This window comes from Mixophyes fleayi, chromosome 6, assembly GCF_038048845.1.
Source record: "Mixophyes fleayi isolate aMixFle1 chromosome 6, aMixFle1.hap1, whole genome shotgun sequence".
Lineage (NCBI taxonomy): Eukaryota > Metazoa > Chordata > Amphibia > Anura > Limnodynastidae > Mixophyes > Mixophyes fleayi.
The window spans coordinates 196610505-196632471 of record NC_134407.1 but is presented as its reverse complement, the minus strand read 5'-3'; the positions used below and the strand labels follow the sequence as shown (position 1 = coordinate 196632471).

General features: G+C 42.6%; 1 protein-coding gene across 1 annotated transcript in view; it reads left to right on the top strand.

Moving 5' to 3' along the window:
- Positions 1-2397: 2397 nt before the first annotated feature.
- Positions 2398-21967, top strand: part of LOC142095421 (polycystin-1-like) — a 90658-nt gene continuing 71088 nt past the window's right edge. The window contains 6 exon segments of the mRNA XM_075178367.1: positions 2398-2774; positions 10781-10852; positions 10983-11054; positions 11882-12021; positions 15086-15351; positions 19398-19773. Coding sequence (XP_075034468.1) covers positions 2398-2774; positions 10781-10852; positions 10983-11054; positions 11882-12021; positions 15086-15351; positions 19398-19773 — 1303 coding nt within the window.

Sequence of the window (21967 nt, the reverse complement as noted above, 5' to 3'; positions counted from 1 at the left end):
AACCAATAAAAACAGGGGGCAGGGTCACGATGCTGGGTCCATGAGGTCACTAGGTCCCGCCCCCTCCATCTAGTTTACACAGCCGGCCAGGATCGGGAGAATTGCCTGTTCTCCCGGGAGAACTCTCAGAAATTCGGGAGTCTCCCGGACATTCCGGGAGAGTAGGCAACTATGAGAAAGCTGCAATCTCTGTGCTTGAGGCTTAGTGATCGGCAGAGTCATACACCCATCCGCAGGGTCACAGAGCCCCAGATTTCAGACCTGGGAAAAAGGCTGCATGGAGCTAGGGTGACATATGCTGCTTTAATAATAATAATAATAATAATAATAAATAATAACAACAACAAAGGTAGTGCTGCATAATATGACAGTGTTGTACCCAGTGGTTGAAGCGTATGGAAATTTAGAAGTGATGGTATGGAAAATCTAATGTAAATGTAAATTAATGAAGTTTGATAATTTTACAATGAAGGCGGTAGGAGAAGTGGCGGTATGGCGTACTGTACCTCTGTATACACCTCACTTCTATCACTGGTGATACCAATATATTATAATTTTAATTAATTTAGCTTACATCAGTCATGCCCTTGTGACCCGGTACTTGCTGAGTCAGAGAGTATTCTGATATGTGAATAACCAACACCTGTTTATCTTATATTGTTATATTATCAGTGCCGTCACTAAGTGACTCAGGTAAATATATAAGTTCCCTACATAGTATAACATTTGCATTCTTCTATTTGTTTTTGTTGCTTTTTCCAGTGTAAACAGATGGACTAAATGTTTTCTGCCATCAACCTACGTGTGTCCTAGTATCCTACAATAGTTAGGACTATATGATAGAATACATTTATTGCTTATACATCATTTATTTCTGTTCACAATATTTATGGATGGCTTATGACTAATGGAAATATGGACATGTTTGTACAGCAGGACATGGGGTAAACTGTTGGAATTGTTTTAATGTGGTAAGATTCTGAGCCAGGATAGAGACTACAGGGTATATTAACTAAACTGCGGGTTTGAAAATCAGATTCTAGCTGTCATTTTGTAGAATGTACTAAATAAATGATAGCTAGAATCTGATTGGTTGCTATAGGCAACATCTCCACTTTTTCAAACCCGCAGTTTAGTAAATATACCCCTAACTGATTAATCATGGACCCCATCACCTGTGACCCTGTATATTTATGCAGAGACATCATATTGTCTTCTGGGGTCACATCCAGAAAGCTCAAACAAGTTTGGATACTGGTTCAAATTATTTAAAGAGTAGTAAGATTTTATACTGTAGGTAAGTTGCAATATACTGGGTTATAAATAATGAATATATTTAGTTAGTATAGTTAATAAGATCTGTCATATAAAATTTGTCTGGTTGAAAGGACAACCTGGACAATCCTAGTTGTCATTCCCACTTTAATAACTGTTCTTTTGAAATATACTTCTAAGAATTCTGTATGTTAAATCCAGATATCTGCATGTTGTAGTCTCACTGCTGGGAATGCAAACATTGGTGACTGATACCCACTGATCCCCTGCCAGGGTCTGAGATGTACAACAGATAAAAGTGCTTTGTACTGTACATTTGTTTAACTGTATCTTGACAGTGCTGTTAGCCAGTCCAATACTGCATCACTGTCTATTATCAAATGCTTAATATAACAACATCATGAACATTCTCATAATGGATTTGTCTTACTCTCTGATCAATTTGCCTGTTATATTATTTGGGGATTAAATTGTGTTTGATTTTATTATTATCTGTTCACATTTCACGATGAAAGGGTGACACATGATGCACTAAATTCACCAAGGAGGGAATTTTAATGGTGATAATGTCTTCTAGAGGTCAGTGTACGTCCTGTCAGAATCACACTGGGCTCCTCCACCCCCTGAGATTCCCAACATGGTTCCCTAGAGATGCAGGTTGAGAAAGGGAATTTATGGGGGTGGGTGAGACCTTTCTTGTAAATGGACATAAAACCCCCCACGTCAGAGACAAAGCCCTACAGTGAAAGTAGAGGAGCAGTAAGTGATTTGGCACAAATACTGGACCTACAGAGGGTACTACTGACCACAATGAGGAAATGTGCAACGTTGGAGGGATGTAACAGCGATAAGAGAAACTCCATGGATTGTGCTGACATAGCTAATAAGATCAGGGACTTCTCTTCCATGTCTGGGGCTGTCTGAAGAAGCGTGACCTGGAAAAAGGATTTTGTGTACCATTCTGTAGTACTAAAGGCGAGTTATTAAAGATACGTACATTGGGCATAGGCCACATTTGTTGCTGGCCCTGTCAAACTGATGACTGTAATGGGCTCACACTTGTGAACAGGTTGCAGTGTTCTAGAACACTGTGTTTCAGAGAACACCCTGCTCTGCTGGACAATGTTACAGTGTCAGGCAGGTGCACACTCTGTTTGTGTACTACCTGCAAAATTGGTTGTTCTGTGTTTCCTGGCTGCTGCCGTGTTGTGGACCTCTCTGCTAAATGCGGACCCAGCGGTGGGTAAAAGGACTACTCAGGGGTCAGAGTTAAATTTAGGGTGTAGATCAATAAATGTGGAGACTATTGAGATTACAGCAGCCCTTTCAGACACTGGGAACGATGACTGTTCCACTGACCAAGGATTGACATCGGGCACAGTGACATCCATACGCTGTCCCCCACAGTGCCAGTGTACAAGTACTCATGTCAATTGTTCTGGGGCTGGATTATCGGTTATTCCTCCTGCCAAGGATTGTCCGCCAGGCTTCATCACCATGTGAGTATCACTATGCTAAAATACCAGCACAATAACCGTTATGCTTTAGTATATACCCTAACCCCACTAATTGGGGTATATTTATACCAAGTTATCACTTTTATAAATATTTAGCAAATGCTCTGTCTGATTTTTTTGTAAGTATTACTTACTAACACAGTAAAATGTTAAATTAAATGTAACCGTCTGAATAACCCTTCCCTTTGCAACTGAGACTGTGAAACTCTACTATAAAGTAATTTTTGGCCAGGGTTCTGCTTTTTTATACCTTAGTATTCTGTAACCTCTACCAGAATGAGGGACATTTGTCACCTCATTCCACATTGGGCAACACAATTTTGTGTGTTCCCCTTGAGGAATTGGGCTTAAATGTTTCCAACTTTACAGCCGAATATTATCCGCATAGTTGCCTACTCTCCAGAAATGTCCAGGAGACTCCCAAATATTTGGAAGTTCTCCCAGACTCCTTGGAGAGCTGGGCAACCTCCCGTATACGGGCCACGCCATTGGGGAAGTTAGTGGGGTTATTCAAGGCATATTGGCCCTGTCCCTTGCTGTAATAGGCCGAATTTGGTTCCGTTTAGCAGAAGGTTGTGGTCTAATGATACGATTTGCATGACCACGCCTCCAAGATGCAGCATAGAGATCTACCCTCGCAGAAGCAACATCTCCAAAGTTGATAACTATGATTAACCGCCTTCGCCGCCAACTCCGTTAGTTGACTGTAAATTTTGCAAAATGCCGGTTTACAAACACAACGCGGAATGGTGCTCTGTGTAAAAGTGAAGCAAAAGTGGAAATGGATTTGTGCTAAATTTCGCCACAACTTCGCTTATCTTTCAAACTCTCTCTCCCTTCCCCACTGCACCTCCCCCCCCCTTCTCCTTCACACTGTGTAGCAATTAGCAATGCAGAAATGTTATCTGCAGTGCAGTGCAGCCTAGTATTTCCAGTCTGAGTAAGGGTACCAATCGTGGCAGAATTTGGAGAGAGAATTCTTGGAACTTCAGAAACTCTGAAACACACCAAGCAACAAAACAACTGACATCTATACCTGCAGATGCGACATCACTCTAATCATTGTGCACACAAATACACCCATAAGTCAACAGATTCTGCAGGCAGATATACTGCTAAATTACCTGTATAGTTACCATATATGTTACCATATATGTAGCATGTCTTGGTTTTAAACATTTGGCCCTGTCTCCGATACTAAACAACTGCACTGAAACACGTCTTACTTTCTGCAACCTGACTGTTTGTAACTTCATATTCTGTATGTGTTAGGGAACTCCACAGAACGACTCTTCTTATGCAAGACGCTGACATAACAAGTGGCAGGATTGCCATGGTGATGCCTCCTATCAAACATATATCAACATTTGGGGAAATGCACATAAATGTCGATTGAAGAAAATATGGATTTATTAAACACTTCAACTCCAAATTCAGTAAGACTGCTACAGTCACGCTAACATGTGATTTTTAAACGGCTGGCTACAGTGAGCATCTGATTATTCTCCAAAATGAATACAAGATCAAATCGCTGTAGATGAATGTTAACATCAAATTATAACATCACCATTTTTTGAGCTACTTACATTAAATTCACAGTGGTAGATTTTCTAAAGGTTCTAAAAAGGTGGAGGTGTTGCCCATAGCAACCATTCAGACTCTAGCTATCATTTCCCAGTACACCTCCCAACATTCTAACCTGCAGGATAAACATGTCCCTATGTGGGACAGTGGGATTGAGCCCTAAAATAGGGACACCTGAGATCAGAGGAGGAGTGAGCAGTCTGCACCATGGTCTCCCTCCTTCCTCTGCGGGAAAGAGGTGTGAGATTTCTTGTTTACTTCAATAAAGCAGGGTAAATAATTTTTAGGCAGGCCCTGTTATATACCAGTTGCTCTTTGTTTTTGGTTCCACTTACGCATTGTGAACAGATATTATCTCATACTTGCCAATTCTCCCGGAATATCCAAGAGACTCCCGGATTCCGGGTGGGTCTCCCGGACTCCCGGGAGAGCATGAAAGTCTCCCGCATTTGCCCACTTACTAGTGAAGTAGGCAGAATTCGGTCCAAAATGCCGCGATTCTCCGGAAATTGCAGCATTTGGCCCTGCCCCCGCTGTAAAATGTTTGTGGCATTACGTCACAGGGGTGCGTGCAAAATGAGGCGATTATTGTAGCCCCGCCCCCCACACGCCCACCTCCCCTCGGCAGCTCACGGACGCCAACTAGAAGAAGTTGGCAAGTATGCGTTATCTGTCATGGGGCACATTAAAAATGATCGCAATAGGTTGACTGATGGAAATCTCTGCAGAACTGCATTGTACCCGTTCCAGCCTTACACCTCACTGGTGGGACATCTGATCACCCATAAATCAAGATGACTTGTCAGTTTTGTTTGGTATAGCTGTAACAGTTGTTTATCTTACATTTATTCTTTGATTAAATAGATATAATGTGCAAAGTTCGGATTCTGTTATGAGGTGTTGGGCCTTAAACTGCATTAGGTTGCCCAACACATACACTCAACACATTAAATTCTCTGCAAAGCTGACAACATGCTTTATATACAAACACCCACAAACAGAGATCATGCTGTAGTAACAACTTTGAATAGAGAAGCACAAAGCAGCCACACAGTAATAGAAATATTTGCATTCCTTAGCATTCAAGAATAATGGATACATGATATCATCTCCCCGCAGACATAGGAAGTAAAAGGTTCTGGGGGGGAAAAAGGATTAGTAAAATAGGAGGTTAAATTAAGCAAACATCTTAATATGTGAGATCTATTCACAAGATAAGGAAATACATACACACCACTCCCTTTATACAATACATATCTCTGTAAACACATCCAGAGAATACATGCTGTATGAGACTGGCTCTGACACTGTTTGCCTGGTATTCGTGGTAATGTTGCCCGCAGGGTGTACACAACTATGGGTATCCGGGCAGCACTTGGGAAAGACCAAGAATGTCCTGACTTCTTTTACTCAGTCTATTCCCATGGCAATGTTAAGGGATCCTAGACAAAGTGTTCAGAGCTGTGGTCAGTCTCTTTTAACCTTTGAGTACTCATCATAAAATCTCAATGTGTAGTGAGCCTTAGTGGGGGAGGGGGACATACAGATCTGCAGACATGCAAAATAAAGTAGTAGCAAATCAAAGAATTGTGATGTATTTAAAAAGTAATGTTACATGATGGCAGAGATTTCACGGTGCAATCCCTTTATTCTGTGCATTCTCCATAACCAATCCCATAGACCCCTCCGGCTATGCAATTTGTACTAAACACATGACTTTTTTTGCCAGCTGATATATTTATGATGATCTATTAAATGTATATATTATACAGGCCGCTACTATACTATTTCAGCTGTACAAATTGACCCTTTGTGGCCGGATTTTTAGATTTTAGCTATATGAAACATGAATAAGGGAATAAATTGCAATGTATTGGATAGAAAATAGCACGTTGGCTAAGTGGTTAGCACTTCTGCCTCACAGCACTGGGGTCATGAGTTTGTATGTTCTCCCCGTGTTTGCGTGGGTTTCCTCTGGGTGCTCCGGTTTCCTCCCACACTCCAAAAACATACTAGTAGGTTAATTGGCTGCTATCAAAATTGACCCTAGTCTCTCTCTCTCTCTCTCTGTGTCTGTCTGTCTGTGTGTGTATGTTAGGGAATTTAGACTGTAAGCCCCAATGGGGCAGGGACTGATGTGACTGAGTTCTCTGTACAGCGCTGTGGAATCAGTGGCGCTATATAAATGGTGATGATGATGGTGATGATGATAAGATAAAATTAATTAGGGTGTTTTTTGTTTTGCAGTGATGGGATCACAGATTTGCTTTTTACTTTCAAAGCCACAATGATTTTGCACTAAAGGGACCACACATTATTATTGTCATTGATCACAGTGCTCCCCAGTGCCAAAGGGTGGGGAAACATACATAAACCAGGGACATACAAGGTAGACACAGATACTAAGAACATTGTGGTGTTGTTGACAGTACCAGAGATTTAAGGATAGGTGGTGACTGTAGGAGGAGAGGAGATAAAAAGCTCTGTTTTGGCCAGAGACCATGAATTTGCTCACTAATTGTATCTAGCTGTGTATACATAATACTGTGTATACATAATATACTGGTCAGTGTTAAGCTGGGTACACACTACAGAAATTTCCACAAACTTTATATGCCGAGCGATTTTACATGCGATCGATGGTCCATGGACTGCATACACACTAGGCTTGTTTAGGACGATAAAGGGAAGAGCGGACGTCCCTTTAGCGACTTTTAACAGCCATGTTGTCGTGAGCAATGATTGCAATTTTGTACACATCAGTCGGAAGTTTATACACACTACACAACGGAAACGAGATTGGAACGAAAATATTAAACAGTACGACCAACCAAATGAGGCGACAATCGTCCATTTGGGCAGACTTTCGACCATCGTGTCACTGCACACACTGACCCGACTTTTGAACGAGCGGTCGTATGTCGGCTGATTGAGCCGATTATTGGACGAAAACCGTGTAGTGTGTACCTAGCTTAAGTCCTATAAGATTTAACAATGTAAATATAATGGGCCTCCTCTCTCCATTTGGTTATTCAGATAATCAAAACAATTGTGACTAATAATCACATCATTTTGCTTTTGAGCCTGACTGGATATCCTGTTCTTAGAATTTAAAGTAACGTTTGTCTGTCTGGTTGGAAGTGGGCAATTATTTCAAGTCAGAAAAAAACTCATACTAAATAGTTGTATAATATAACCAACTCATGCCTAGTACATAGCTGCATAATACATCCACACTTCACTGTGTTCCGTCCAATCACTGTGCAGTATGCAGATTTTTATTACCATCGGGTTATGAAGAGATGATTGTTCCACATCACATTTTCAGCATAAATATGAAGAATAAAGAGAGGTTCAGTAAGATGTGTTCATGTATTCACTTGCACTCAGTCATTAGGAATTTGTAAAGGATACGGACATTGCTGGTCCCATTGTTTTTGCTCAGTATGTGTGAAAATAAATGTTCCACAGAGATGAATGGAATTTTTGTTGTTGATTCTTGTGATGCAATCATTTTACATCATTGCTCCAGTTTCGCCTTGATGTGCAAAACAGTTAACAGGAGATACTAATTGTAAGTGACAGACTCAGGACATGGACATGGATAATAATGTCTCTCCTTCAGCAGTAGAGGATGCACAGACTGTGGGTTATGTGCAGACAGGGCATTGGAAAAAATCAAGAACTGACTCGTTTGCTGCTACAATCCCCTGCCACCCCAGTGCCATGCATAGGAAGTGGGCAGGGAACTGTTGCCTTTAATTCTTTAATTTAACCTAATTTTACACTTTGAGAAACAGTCTCCGCTGTCACCTGGTGCTGTCACCCTCTTTCCGTCCACTTTCTAACCCCCACCTCTGTCTCGGGACTCAGCCGAGGCCAAGTGGACCCTGTGACCACCCAGTCTTCTCAGTGTCCTGGATGTGCTGAATGGTGGGCTAATCCTCCTGGGCGCACGGTCTCACTGGGGAATGATGTGCGTTCATCAGTGCATTCCATATAGGGAGCCAATAATGTGTCTAGTGTTTTTTTTTTCCAAGATGAAGACTATTAGCGATCTCGGGGGAACATAGCGGCACCTGGCTGATAATCACTGATGCCTGGTCCCCCAAGACTACACATTCTTCTATGTTTTGTCATTCTACTCTGCTCTGTATCTAGCCTAATGGGTAACAAGTAAGGCTCTTAAGCACTTTAGAGGGTGCAGGGTAGTCTTGAGACAGTCTTTTATAAATCTGGGGTGCAGGCATGAAGGATTCCCAGAAATCCATGTCCAATAAAAGGGGTACTAGGCTGCTGACCTTGGTGATCCACAGCTGTCTTTGTAAAATGCAAGACTAGATAATAGGGCCCCCTTTGCACCACCTGCATTGCACTACAGACCCAATCCATCAGGCGATACCAGTGCCAGAGTTGGCCTAGTCCATACCATAGCTGTTGGACTGCTTGCCAGTTGTTCTTCCTCTAGCCAAGTTTTTTAACAAGTTGATGTCAAGGGAACTAGCAGATCCAGATAAGAGTTTTTGCACCACATGACTGTGAGGTTAACCCGGTATCTTCACAATGACACTTCAGAGCAGTTTACCCCGTCTTTCAGGGAGATTTGGAGTTGTGAAAATCTTTTCCAACTTTGACACTCCAGAGTCACCGGATTCCTTTTTCTGAATGTGAAATCCTTTAAGGAACATAGATTGTCTTTTAAAATTCCTGTTTTCCACCTCTGATTTAGTGTTTAGGTCAGCTTTTGCAGCCACATAGGGGGGCTGAAGCCACTTGGGCAGAATATCTATTGGAGGTATTGTGAATTGGCTCTTTTAGGGGGCAGCTGATGCGGCTTGCCTCCAATATCTTTGACACATCCTCCTACATGTAGGACATGGCCCATAATTCTACTACACCAGTTGCTAGATCCCCAGCCATTTCACTGGTCACATAAAGAATCTTGGTCAATGGACAATGCTTTAAAACGGTCCCCGTCTTTGCCACCTTTTAATGGGAAGGTCCGATTCATGCCGATACTGGATAAGATAATCAAGGTCTCCTCTTTTCATTCCCTAAACAAAATATAGTCAAGGGATAATTTCTAGTCTTACTGACAACTGACTAGGATTCAAGGACTTGTCTCCTCCTCTTTAGCAACTCCTGGTCATAACCCTTCTCCATCTCCTGGATGTACTTTCATCAATAAGGGGTATCAGATATGCTCTAAAGAGCTCAATCCATACAAGTTGTTCACCATCCGGGTTCCCAGTGCAGGCATGTTTTTCACTTTACCATTAAAGAGTTGCTAAATGCTGCAGCCAGGAATTTTGTTCCAACCACTCCCTTGTGCCCAAGTGGTACAGATCCTTCCAACTTATTTTTTGACTATTTCAAGATAGAGTTGTTTTGTCAATGATTCAAGTCACGAGGGGAAGGGAATTTCTGGCATCCAGGAATTTCAAACATGTCTACCTTCATATCCCCATATGGGGGAACTCATAACACTTACGCTCCTGTACTTTCCAGGGAGCTCACATCCAGTTTCAGAAGCTTCCTTTTCGGTTTCTTGTCAGCTCCATGGGTCTTCACCATGGTCATTTAGACTAAATCACTAGCTACACTTCTATGGTGCCAGGTCCTATTTTCGTCATGGCTCCCCTTGATGGCATGGCTCTTGAATCCATGATTTTTATGTGTAAAGTGCTTGCCAACCCAGTCATTGAGACCAGGCTGCAGTCACTAAAGGATTGTTTTTCCTGTGACTTTTGTAGGATTGGAGATTTGCACTTCTCATGTATTTTTTGTCTCTTTACTGGGCTAATTGTTAGAAAGGAGCAGTGGAGTAGGGGAATTATAGGGAGGAGATGGAAAAGTCAGTTTTTGTTTTCTTCAAGTGTCCTGTCCTCTAGACACATGACACACTGTTCATCTGCCCCTACAGCCTCGTAGAAAGAATTTTAACAAAATGTGATGTCTCTTTATGTAGCGTTTACCTCTTTAGATTGGTTAAGACTAATTTTCAAGGCTTAATTTGTGGTGAAAAACACAGGAAAAACAATTTCACCACTTCTTTTGGTCTTTAATGTTTAAAGATATTTTTTTAATATTTCCCCAGCATATGTCACACATTTGTGAGTTCCACTTATTTTTCCCACTTCACTGAAAGAGAAATTATACCATAGGTTCACTAAGTTTGTGGACTTCCATGTTGATTGCTTGGTTCAGATAAAATACCAGTATATAATTTATAATTCTTCAGTACAATAGCCCTTTTTTAAGATCATTTTTTAGATTTATTTAGGTTTACATTTTCCATGGTCACATTGATGGCCATACATTAGGATTTTGGTGTATTATACCTGAAAAGTAGAACTTAGCCTAATTGCAATAGAAATATTATACAAACTGTCTTAATTTTCTAGGGATCTCTCAAGAAACCAGTTGACTTTTCTCCGCACCAGTGATCTGATTGGGCACCAGAGCATGAAGGAACTGTAAGTACAAAGGGGTTGGGGGATACTGAGTTAGAGGAGGCAGGATTAAATCCTGGTGGTGGTGGTGGTGGGGTTCTCCACACTGTAAGTCCTTATGTTCAATTCCTGGTCCACACTTTCTCTTGTGCAGCAATCTAAGTCAGAACCATATTTGGATCATTGATGAAGTGCGGATGAGCTCTCTACTCCAACTGCAGACACTGTGAGTGTTAGGATACATCGTCCTGAGGAATATAAACTAAACTCTTTACTTATTTATGTTTTTCCTTCAGTTTCCCCATACTATTTTTGTTTATGTTTATCATTTTCAAAAAAATGTCCTACCCTTCATCTTCATTCCCTTAACCTTGCTCTTCCTAACTATCCATTTTTTCTAGGTCTATCGTACACTTTGGGCCTGATTCATTAAGCATCTTAACTTAAGAAACTTCTTATTTAGGTCTCTTGGACAAAACCATGTTACAATGCAACGGGTGCAAATTAGTTTTCTGTTTTGCAAATAAGTTAAATACTGTCTGTTTTTTCATGTAGCACACAAATACTTGATAGCTTATTTGTACACTGAAATTTAAAAGTTGATATTTGTGTGCTACATGAAAAAACAGACAGTATTTAACTTATGTGCAAAACAGAAAACTAATTTGCACCCCTTGCATTGTAACATGGGGCCTGATTCATCAAGGTACGCAAACTCATACGCATTTGCTAAACGGGACTTGAGCTACGTAAAGCACCACATACGCAGCGCAAACAGAGCAGATATGGCACTCAAAGTCAACTCAATCTCAAACTCCAGCGCAAATATAACGGTTTGCGTCACTCAAAGTATGAAACACAGATGCGTATGCGTTTGCTTACCTTGATTAATCAGGCCCATGGTTTTGTCCAGGAGACTGAAATAAGAAGTTTCTTAAGTTAAGATCCTTAATGAATCAGGCCCTATGTTACTGTTTTACCCTATTTCTAAATTTTACACTTCTCAATTTCTTTGATGCATACCTCATCCCCACTCCTATTACTCTGTTGTAGGGATCTTTCTGGCAACCGTTTGCCATGTGGGTGTCCTCTGCACCATTTTCTGTCCCAGCTGGCAAGGGGAGTGAAGCTAATCATGGACCAGGAGATAGAACGTTGTATTGCTGGCTCCCGTTTACACTGGCTTCCTTGCGGTAAGATACACCTGATATACTAGACTGAGTAATAGTCTTAGAGGATATAGACACTCCATAGTTCATCTTAAAATGTGTTCCCAAACTCTGCCACAAGTGTTTTATTTTTGTAATTATAAAACTTGCCATTGTTCTTCCAGTCTCTAGATCATCTCCCACTAATCACTGTCTGGCTTGACATTGATTTTAGATTGTTTTGGTAATGGCTTAGAATGGCGCTGTAGATTGTCCTGGCACCCTCCATAGAGTCATAGCAGGTCATAGCGCTAGTTTTGTTTAGCTTAGTTGTGAGAGATGGGCCCATACATATTAGTTATAATATCATCATCATCATCATCATCTATTTATATATCACCACTAATTCCTCAGCGCTGCCTGTACAGAGAACTCACTCACATCAGTCCCTGCCCCATTGGAGCTTCCAATCTAAATCCCCTAACACAGCTTTTGTGTTTGTAAGTCACACTACGTTGGGTTCATTTCTTCTTGAATATGTGAACAGCAGCTGGAGTAGGCAACATTCTTTATTACAACATAAGTTACCTGAAATGATAACATGGCTGACAGACAGGACAGGAAGCAGGAGGGAACAGTATACAACATGCCTCTTAAACCTATAACTAGATATATCACTTCTCCATTCTTACCTAAACATTTCCCCAGACAGAACAATTTAGACAAATGAAAAACATAACTACTAAGTTAACTATTGAATAAACGGTTTATGAATCTGACATATCATAGTCCTTGAGCCTGGAGGGTATATGAGTAAATCTTGCACTACTGGTTTGGGCAGTTTCCGTCAAATTTCACATTTTCAGATTCTGGTAGTTTCTGATTTGTCACTTGATAACTGTGGTGAGAGTATATCCTGCTCGCCAGACAAGTTCGTCCATGGTTATCATTCCTTTCTTGGGTGCCTTTTATTTTTAACTGCCACACTATCCTGGAGACAGCCAGTGCCTGATTCACTAAGGAAAGTAAAAAAACATGAGTAACTTTGCACCTTGGCAAAACCATGTTGCATTGAAGGGGGAGCTACATTTAAAACGTGATGGCAGATTTATAGTTGGGGTAGGGCATGTACTAGATCAACTTTAAATTTCAGTGTAAAAATAAAGCTATCAAGCATTTCTGTGCTACATGAAAAAACAACCTGTATTTAACTTATGTGCAAAATAATAAACTAATTTGGACCCCTTGCATTGCAACATGGTTTGTCCAGGAGAAAACGTACTCCTTTTTTTGCCTTAATCTCCTTAATGAATCAGGCCCCCAGTGTTATTTGGAATAGGCACCTCATCTACCAGGATTAGTTGTATCCTGCAGAGTCGCTTCCAGTTCATAGGTTCCGGCCGTCACCAAGGCAATGGCCAGGGCGCTCTCGCAGACAGCCCCGCGTCCCGGCATTAGAGACAGCTGGGCACAGGTGCTGATTAAATTAATATCTATGGACAGCCTCAGGTGGCTGATTATTATCTCTCAGCACCTCTGTATTCTGATTGGGCAGTCTAGGTATTTAAGGCAGGGAGGGCTTAGCCTCCCTGCTGGTTATAGCATTATTCTCCTGATAGATTTCCTGTTTTGACCTTGGCTTTGTTTTGGACCCACGTGAACTCTGATTGCCCCGACCTCTGCTTGTTATTTGGATATCCCTCTTTGACTACTCTATTTGCTTTGGACCCCTGAACTTGGCTTACGTCTGACCATCCATTATCATCTGGACTCCCTCCTCCGGCCTTGTCGCTGCGGTTTTGTTAATAAACTTGCACTACAATAGTGTTAAGACCTGGGGGCATCCGAGTACCTGTGAGCACATCAAGCTCTACGGGAAAGGCGGCTGCTATAGGCGAAGACCTCTACTAGTTATGTAAATTTATTACAAGACTGGTCAGCCTAACACAAACAAGGTGTTTGACTTTTTGTATCATATGTTCAGCTTGCCTACTAAACTGGGGACATCTAACTTGACTTCCTACTCTTTTGTTAATGATTGCATTGCCTGGCTAGCAAAATGTACATGATCTCCTATCAGGTTTTTTTTTGGGAATCCCATGATGTTGATAGTGATACATGTCTTCAGGATGGGCCCCACGAGACCAAAAGTTCCCTTATGGGGTAAGGGTCTTCAGTCCCCCCTTCGGCACAAATCTAGGGGGGGTCTCTTTTGCCCCGGGTTCCGTCAAAGCTTTTCCCAGAGCACCAGAACTTCTCTACACCCCCCCACCCCGGCCAAAATGGGGGGACTTCCGAGAATTCAGGGTGGTGGAAACCTCAACGCCACACCACCGCCCCTAGATCGTGGGGAGGAGTGCATATGGGTCATCCGCACCAGCCAATCCATGAAAAAGTCCCAAAAATAATAAGTGGAGGTGACAAACAAGAAGTGAGTAAGTAAATAAATTAAGTGCTAAATGGATATGGCCCTGACCTATGGCCGGGCTTAGTATAAAAATTGCTCTTGCCCAGACCGAGGCAAAGGAAGCGAAGTGCAGCAAAAGAAATGTTGGGGAAAATGTGTTAAAAGCTGTGGTTTACCATCCCCCAATGGTATTCAGGCACCACTGATTCTCTACACCAGGGGCACATAGATCCCGGGGTGTCACAGCTGCCCTGGCCCCTGGCTAGTGGGCCAAGGTAGCCTGTCCATGATAAGAGGGCCCTTTCTCTCACCCTCCTAGGACAGAACTACACTTGATCTTAGCCAAAAGGCAGAGAAGCGATGTAACCAATCATGTACTTCTGGCATGTGTTGGACTTCTCCAGAGGGCTGGCATTGTATTTCCTTCCCTACCACTACCTAACTTAAAGGGGTAAATGCTCCTAATATGAAAAATGCTTATGACACAATTTGGGAGCACAAACTAAATTTTTTTTCAAACTCGATATTCACTTTATCTGAACTGTTCTTCAGGGACGCTCCATCTACATCATGTAATATACCCAACACACTACCATGGCTCTTCCCTCAATGTGTAGTCTAAGTAATTGTTAATGTATGCCCTGTACTCCATTCCCTCTTGTTTTCCTGTCCCTGTGTGACACTCTTGTTATTCCTTTTCAGCGGAGCGCTATGTCTCATGTGTTTGGGGCCCCACAGACTTTGTTCTACATTATGCTCTGGTGACCCCTGTTCCTTTGTCCAGTGATGCCTGCCTTGCTCTTTGTTTTCGTCATGGCTACTCTTATTACGGTAGAGAGGACTTGCAGCGATGCCTATGTGGCTCCATCACAACAGATCTCAATGATCCCTGCATGGAGGTGTGCTCAAGGAACGGGGATGACCATGAGTGCAATAAAACTATCATACAGGATCTTCATTCTGTCCAGGTGAAACCAACAACTTAAAATTTATAGTCTTTCTAAAAATAATAATTTATTATTATGATCATTATCATGACCATCATAGCCATCACCATCATAGCCATCACCATCATCACCATCATAACATCACCATCATGACCATCATAGCCATCACCATCATACCCATCACCATCATCACCATCATAACATCACCATCATGACCATCATAGCCATCACCATCATCACCATCATAACATCACCATCATGACCATCATAGCCATCACCATCATAGCCATCACCATCATCACCATCATAACATCACCATCATCACCATGACCATCATCACCATGATCATCCATTTATTGTTGATGAACAGCTTACAAATTCAAGTGCTATCTGTGTGTCATGCTTCAAAGTAAGTCACAGCTATGGAGCCCAGGATGTGATAATATAGGTGTTTATTGATCAAAAAACAGATAAATAGTACAAACCAAATAATGCTGAAACTGCACAGGAATATCAGAGATGACTGGATACTGGTTGTAAGGAATACTATGGAACTTGATGGAATAGTTAGATGAAGAGAGATCCGGAGTAGTGATATGAGGTCCGAGTACATAGAAGAACCAGGAGACAAACCAAAGGGGAAGTCAACGAAACAACAATGACCAGCACAGGAGAGGGGGAGAGGCAGGTATCAGTTGGGCACACCCAGGTGCAGGAGATAATTGGTGCAACAAGTTCACCCCTAGTAATGACAAAGGAGAAAAGGTACAATAGCAGCACTTCTGGTGAATAGAGGTACTGCCAGACAAACATTAATATAACAAGTCCAAGATCCTGGAGGCAGGGGCTGCCAATACAAGCAGCATGCAATGCAGAAAGCTGCAGGTAGATCCTGACAGTACCCCCTCCCTTTAGGGCGGATTCCAGACGTATTACCAAAAGTGATTACAATCGTCGGAGTCATAGTCCACAATGGGGAGTCCGACCGAGAAGTCCTTCTCCATGGGTGGGAAGATGAAAGAAATCATGGCACAGGATAGTTGAGGCACAGCAGGTCCTCCTCTCTTCTTTCGCCCTCTGTTTTTATGGGATCTCCTCAGAATAGGAGCCTGAACTAACTGGGTGGAACACAAAGATAGATCTTGGACTGAGGTGATAATACCGGATGCACAGGTGACTCGCAAAATGGCACTGCAGGAGATGGTGTAAACTTGAAAATTACCGCCTCAACAAAGAGTTGCAAGTCTGATAGGATAGGATGGTTAGTCTCTAGATAGGAGTTTGCCCATTCCAAGGCTTCTCCTCTAGAATGAGATAACAAAAGCAATACCTGTCTCTTTGGATTATTAATGAATCTAGGTATGGAGGGAATATAAGAAGCACAAAACATCAGAAGGGCACTAAGTTGAAAGGTGCCCCTGAAAAGTAGGTGATGGTTCGAACGGGACACCGTTGGCAGGAGAATGCTCAGACTGGACACCATCGGCAAGGGACGGCTCGGAGTGGACACAATTGGCAGAGGGCCCGGACTGGGCACCCTTGGGCCGGATAGCACTGGGAAAAGCCTTGGAGGGGACAGCACTGGGAGACACCTCGGACCGGACAGCACTAAGTGACAACTTGGGCTGAACGGCATGGAATGGCAACTCGGGCTGCACTGCATGGAAGGACAACTCGGGTGAACCGCATGGAAGAGCAACTTGGGCAATCCGCATGGAAGGGCAACTCCGGCTGAACCGCGAGGAAAGGCAACTCTGAACTGGAGGCAGCGGTTGACAACTCTGAGCTGGAAGCAGCGGTTGGCTACTCAGAACTGGATTCAGCGGCTGGCGACTCGGAACTGGAGGCAGTGGCAGACACCTCGAAACTGGAGGCAGAGGCAGACACCTCGGAACTGGAGGCAGAAGCTGGCACCTCGCAACTGTATGGCACCTCAAAAATGGTGGATGAAACTGGCACCTCGAGACAGGCGGACAAAACTGGAGCCTCTAGACAGATGGCCGGAGCTGGCACCACAGGACAGGCAGCTGGAACTGGTGGACTAGGCCTCATCCCAGGGAACAAGCTGTAATGTGGGAACAGGAAGTGAAGCACAAACAAATCCAGAATGAAGAGGGGAAAAAACAGAAGATGGTTCTGTAGGCTGTCGTGGTATGCGGAGAGGACAGTCTTGTAAAAACTGTATATTACTGGCACGGAAGAGACATAGTTTATTAGTTCTTCTGCGTTGCCGCTCCTCTTCGGTCAGATGTGGGAAAGAACACCTGGGAACCTGGAGTTTGTTGCACCATAGTTCTTGGTAAACAGTAAATTTGTAGTAGCACTATTAAGAGATGATGTTTGCACTGGTTCAGCAGCAGAGAAGGTTGGATGAGACAAATCAACAGCATCAGAACTTGGATAGACAAAATCTAACAGTCTCTGGAGTGGGTCCATAAGTAAGGCAAAAAATTGAGCCAACTGAGAGCGTAGTAAAATTATGTCTGCTTGTAGATTCTGTAGCAAAGGTAGTGCAGTAATTAGTGAGGCAGACATGTTGCAAGAGGAAACAAATGAAAAACAATTGCAGAAAGAGTCCCAGGAGAAAATCTGAAACAGGATCTTTCACACGACTCCAAAGCTGTATTTTTGGCTGGTCATACTGTCACGCTTCAAAATAAATTTACAGCAATTGAGCCCGGGATGTGATAAAGAATATAGGTGTTTATTGATCAAAATACAGATAAATAGTATGAACCAAATAATGCTACAACTACAGAGGAATATCTGAGATGACTGGATCCTGGTTGTATGGAATACTGTGAATGCAGGTGGAATAGTTAGAAGAAGAGAGATCTGGGGGTAAATGTATGAAGCTCCGATTTCTGCAAGTCGCTGGAAATCACTGACTTTGCAGGGGAAATTTAAAGCGGCGATGGCTTGTAAAGGCAAGTTTGCGTGAAATAGCTCTACGCATGTACAGATATAGACCTAACGCCAATGAACGCAATTGCATGTACGCAAATGACACTATTGCCTATGACATTAAGTGCAGAACAAGGGTGGGATAGGACGGACAATGTACTCTAAGGTCATGCCTACACAAATGCTACAGAGTCCTGGGTTTCTCTTAAGTACCAAGCGCCAACTGATAATGATGACAGGCATGGCATAGTTTTTGTTTCAAAAAGTACACGTATGCGTGGCACTAGATAGCACAGAACATGTGTATGCAAGTAAGATAGATTATAAATAATGCATTGTATGTGCATTAAGGACATCTTGATTTATGTATTTCACCTAAAACAATTATAAAAAATATATATTTTTTTAAAACAACCATATTTTTTATTAATGATTACACTGTTTACAGTTGTTCATTTATCATCATCAACATCATCATTTATTTATACAGCGGCAGCAAATTCCGTAGCGCTTTACAATAGTGAACAAACAGTAATAAAACAATACTGGGTAATACAGACAGACAGAGAAGTAAGAGGTCCCTGCTCGCAAGCGGACAATCATTTTATTTTGTAATACAATGTTTTTTATAATGTTTGCATTCTGATGTGATCTTATATTGCACATATGCTTGTGTGTATACCATACTGGCCTACTTTGGAGATCTCCCTTCCGGAAGGGGACAGCTTTATCCTGGGGGGCATGACCATGCAAATCGCGTCTTTAGGCCATGCCCCTCTGCCTCACCATACCAATTTCATCCTATTACTAATAGTGACATCCTAGCTTCGCCCCCATCCACCGCTAACGAAGTGGGTAGGATGCCGGAGGTTGCCCTGGTCTCCTGGGAGTCTGAGAGAACTCCGTAAAATTCCAGAGTGTCCCGGACAGTCCGGGAGAGTAGGCAACTATGGTGTATACTGCACTCTGTTCTGTCTGTCAACATACGTCAAATACCGTTTAGGCAGAGCATACTTAGACCCAGATTCAAATCAAACGCATCTTGAGATCCACTTGGATTAGAATACGGTCAAAACTATGCTCAATATGCCATTTGTGAATCACTATATATGTAACTACAGACGGCTGAGCATTATTCAATCTGTGCCATGTTTTTCTTGCAGGTAACAGTTTCCCTGTCAGCCTCATCACACTACTCTGTGTTCCAGTTTGCTGACTTCCTTGCAGTGGCTTCTGTCCCAGTCACACACTTTATGTGGGAATTCAAGGATGGAAGCGAACCTTCTATAACAACTGATGGAGCTGCAAGTCACAAATACAGTCTGCCTGGGCAGTATACAGTAAGAGCGAAAGCAGAGGGGCAAGAACCTGGAGCAGAATTTATGGTGACTATGACAGTGGCTGTAGACGTAGCAGAGCTGCATTGCCCTCTAGTGGTAGAAACAGGGCAAAGCTTGGAGGTGTGGCTTGAGATCAACCAGGGCACAGATCTCCAGGCTGTTTATGGGGTCCAACAACCAGATGGCCAACATCTGACAGGTAAGAAAATGCATCAATAGTTCCAAATATATTTGCAATAAAATCGTTTGACAAAGTTCTATGTTGCCCATAACTTCTCCACCCCCCAACCCCCTCCACCTTTAAAATTGAATTATTTTCTTTTGTCAAGTTCCTGCAATAACCATCCATATTTCTGCTTGCACTGAGATTTAATAATTGCATCTAATTTTACTTATTGTTTAGAATGTATCTCAGGTATGCAATATTTTTTGTTTTGTTTAATCCAGTGTGGTAATTTGGAAAATCTTTACAATTGTCTGTATAATCAGAGATAGTTTTAGACAAAATGGGCAGAAGTCATGATGGGGTTCTCCTATGCCGTGAATGCTGGACCAACGTGAAATTGTACAGTATAATTTTAGCTATCACATACTACCCACCAAGTTAATGGAGGTTAAATTTGTCTTTTTTTGTGAGGCCCCTGAAAAGCCGATGAATAAAATAAAAAATTGTTTTATTTATATAAATATTAGTTTTCAGGATCTGAATATATTTAAGATAATGCAGTGCATTCTAGTGACACTATACAATACACAGAGCATTCTAGTGACACTATACAAAGCAGAGCATTCTAGTGATCTTTACATAGAGCATTCTAGTGACACAAATACAAAACACAGAGCATTTTAGTGACAGCTATACAATACACAGAACATTCAATTGACTGTATGTAATACCCATCACATTCTATGACTATGTAATACACAGAGCATTCTAGTGACCGCTATGCAATACAGGGAGCATTATAGTGACCACTATACAACAAAGAGAAGATTCTATTGACCTCTATAATATACAGAGAGCACCTTAATGACCGATATACAATACAGAGAACATTTTAGTGACCCATTTCCCATACAGAGAACATCTTAATGACCAATATACAATACACAGAACAGTCTAGTGACTGCTATGCAATACATAGAAAATTTTAGTGACCCATGTACAATTCAGAAACCATCTTAAAGTGCCCCCAACCCTCCTGAGTCACACACTATGCCCTCCCAACCATCCTCTTGTCATATATTTTAATCCCACCTCCTCTTCCACTACCTCTCACCTTCCTTTGTGCCACCCAGCCATTTCCCCGCCCACACCTGGAGCAGTATCTCCCTTATGGGGGCAGATGAGAAAGAGGAGGGAATTGTTGGCCCACAATAGATAACCACCTTAAAGGGCAAAAAAATCAATTATATTAGCTCTGTCTGTTTTCTATTTAATATACATTAAGAAGTTACACAGTTAGGCTAAATGCACATATGTCATTTTTTTTCCAGTAGACGGGGGATGCAGACATGCTAGGAATCATTAGTCCTTTTGGGAAATGTCATCATACATTACGCAGCAACCCCCCAGCATACATTACACAGCACCCCCCCAGCATACATTACACAGCACCCCCCCAGCATACATTACACAGCCCACCAGCATACATTACACAGCACCCCCCCAGCATACATTACACAGCACCCCCCCAGCATACATTACACAGCACCCCCCTCCAGCATACATTACACAGCACCCCCCCAGCATACATTACACAGCACTCCCAGCATACATTACCTAGCACCCCCAGCGTACATTACACAGCACCCCCAGCATACATTACCCAGCACCCCCAGCGTACATTACCCAGCACCCCTAGCATACATTACACAGCTCTCTCCAGCATACATTACACAGCACCCCCCAGAGTACATTACACAGCACCCCCCCAGCGTACATTACACAGCACCCCCCCAGCGTACATTACACAGCACCCCCCAGCATACATTACACAGCACCCCCAGCGTACATTACACAGCACCCCCAGCATACATTACACAGCACCCCCAGCATACATTACACAGCACCCCCCTCCAGCATACATTACACAGCACCCCCCCAGCATACATTACACAGCACTCCCAGCATACATTACCTAGCACCCCCAGCGTACATTACACAGCACCCCCAGCATACATTACACAGCACCCCCCTCCAGCATACATTACACAGCACCCCCCAGCATACATTACACAGCACTCCCAGCATACATTACCTAGCACCCCCAGCGTACATTACACAGCACCCCCAGCATACATTACCCAGCACCCCCAGCGTACATTACCCAGCACCCCTAGCATACATTACACAGCTCTCTCCAGCATACATTACACAGCACCCCCCAGAG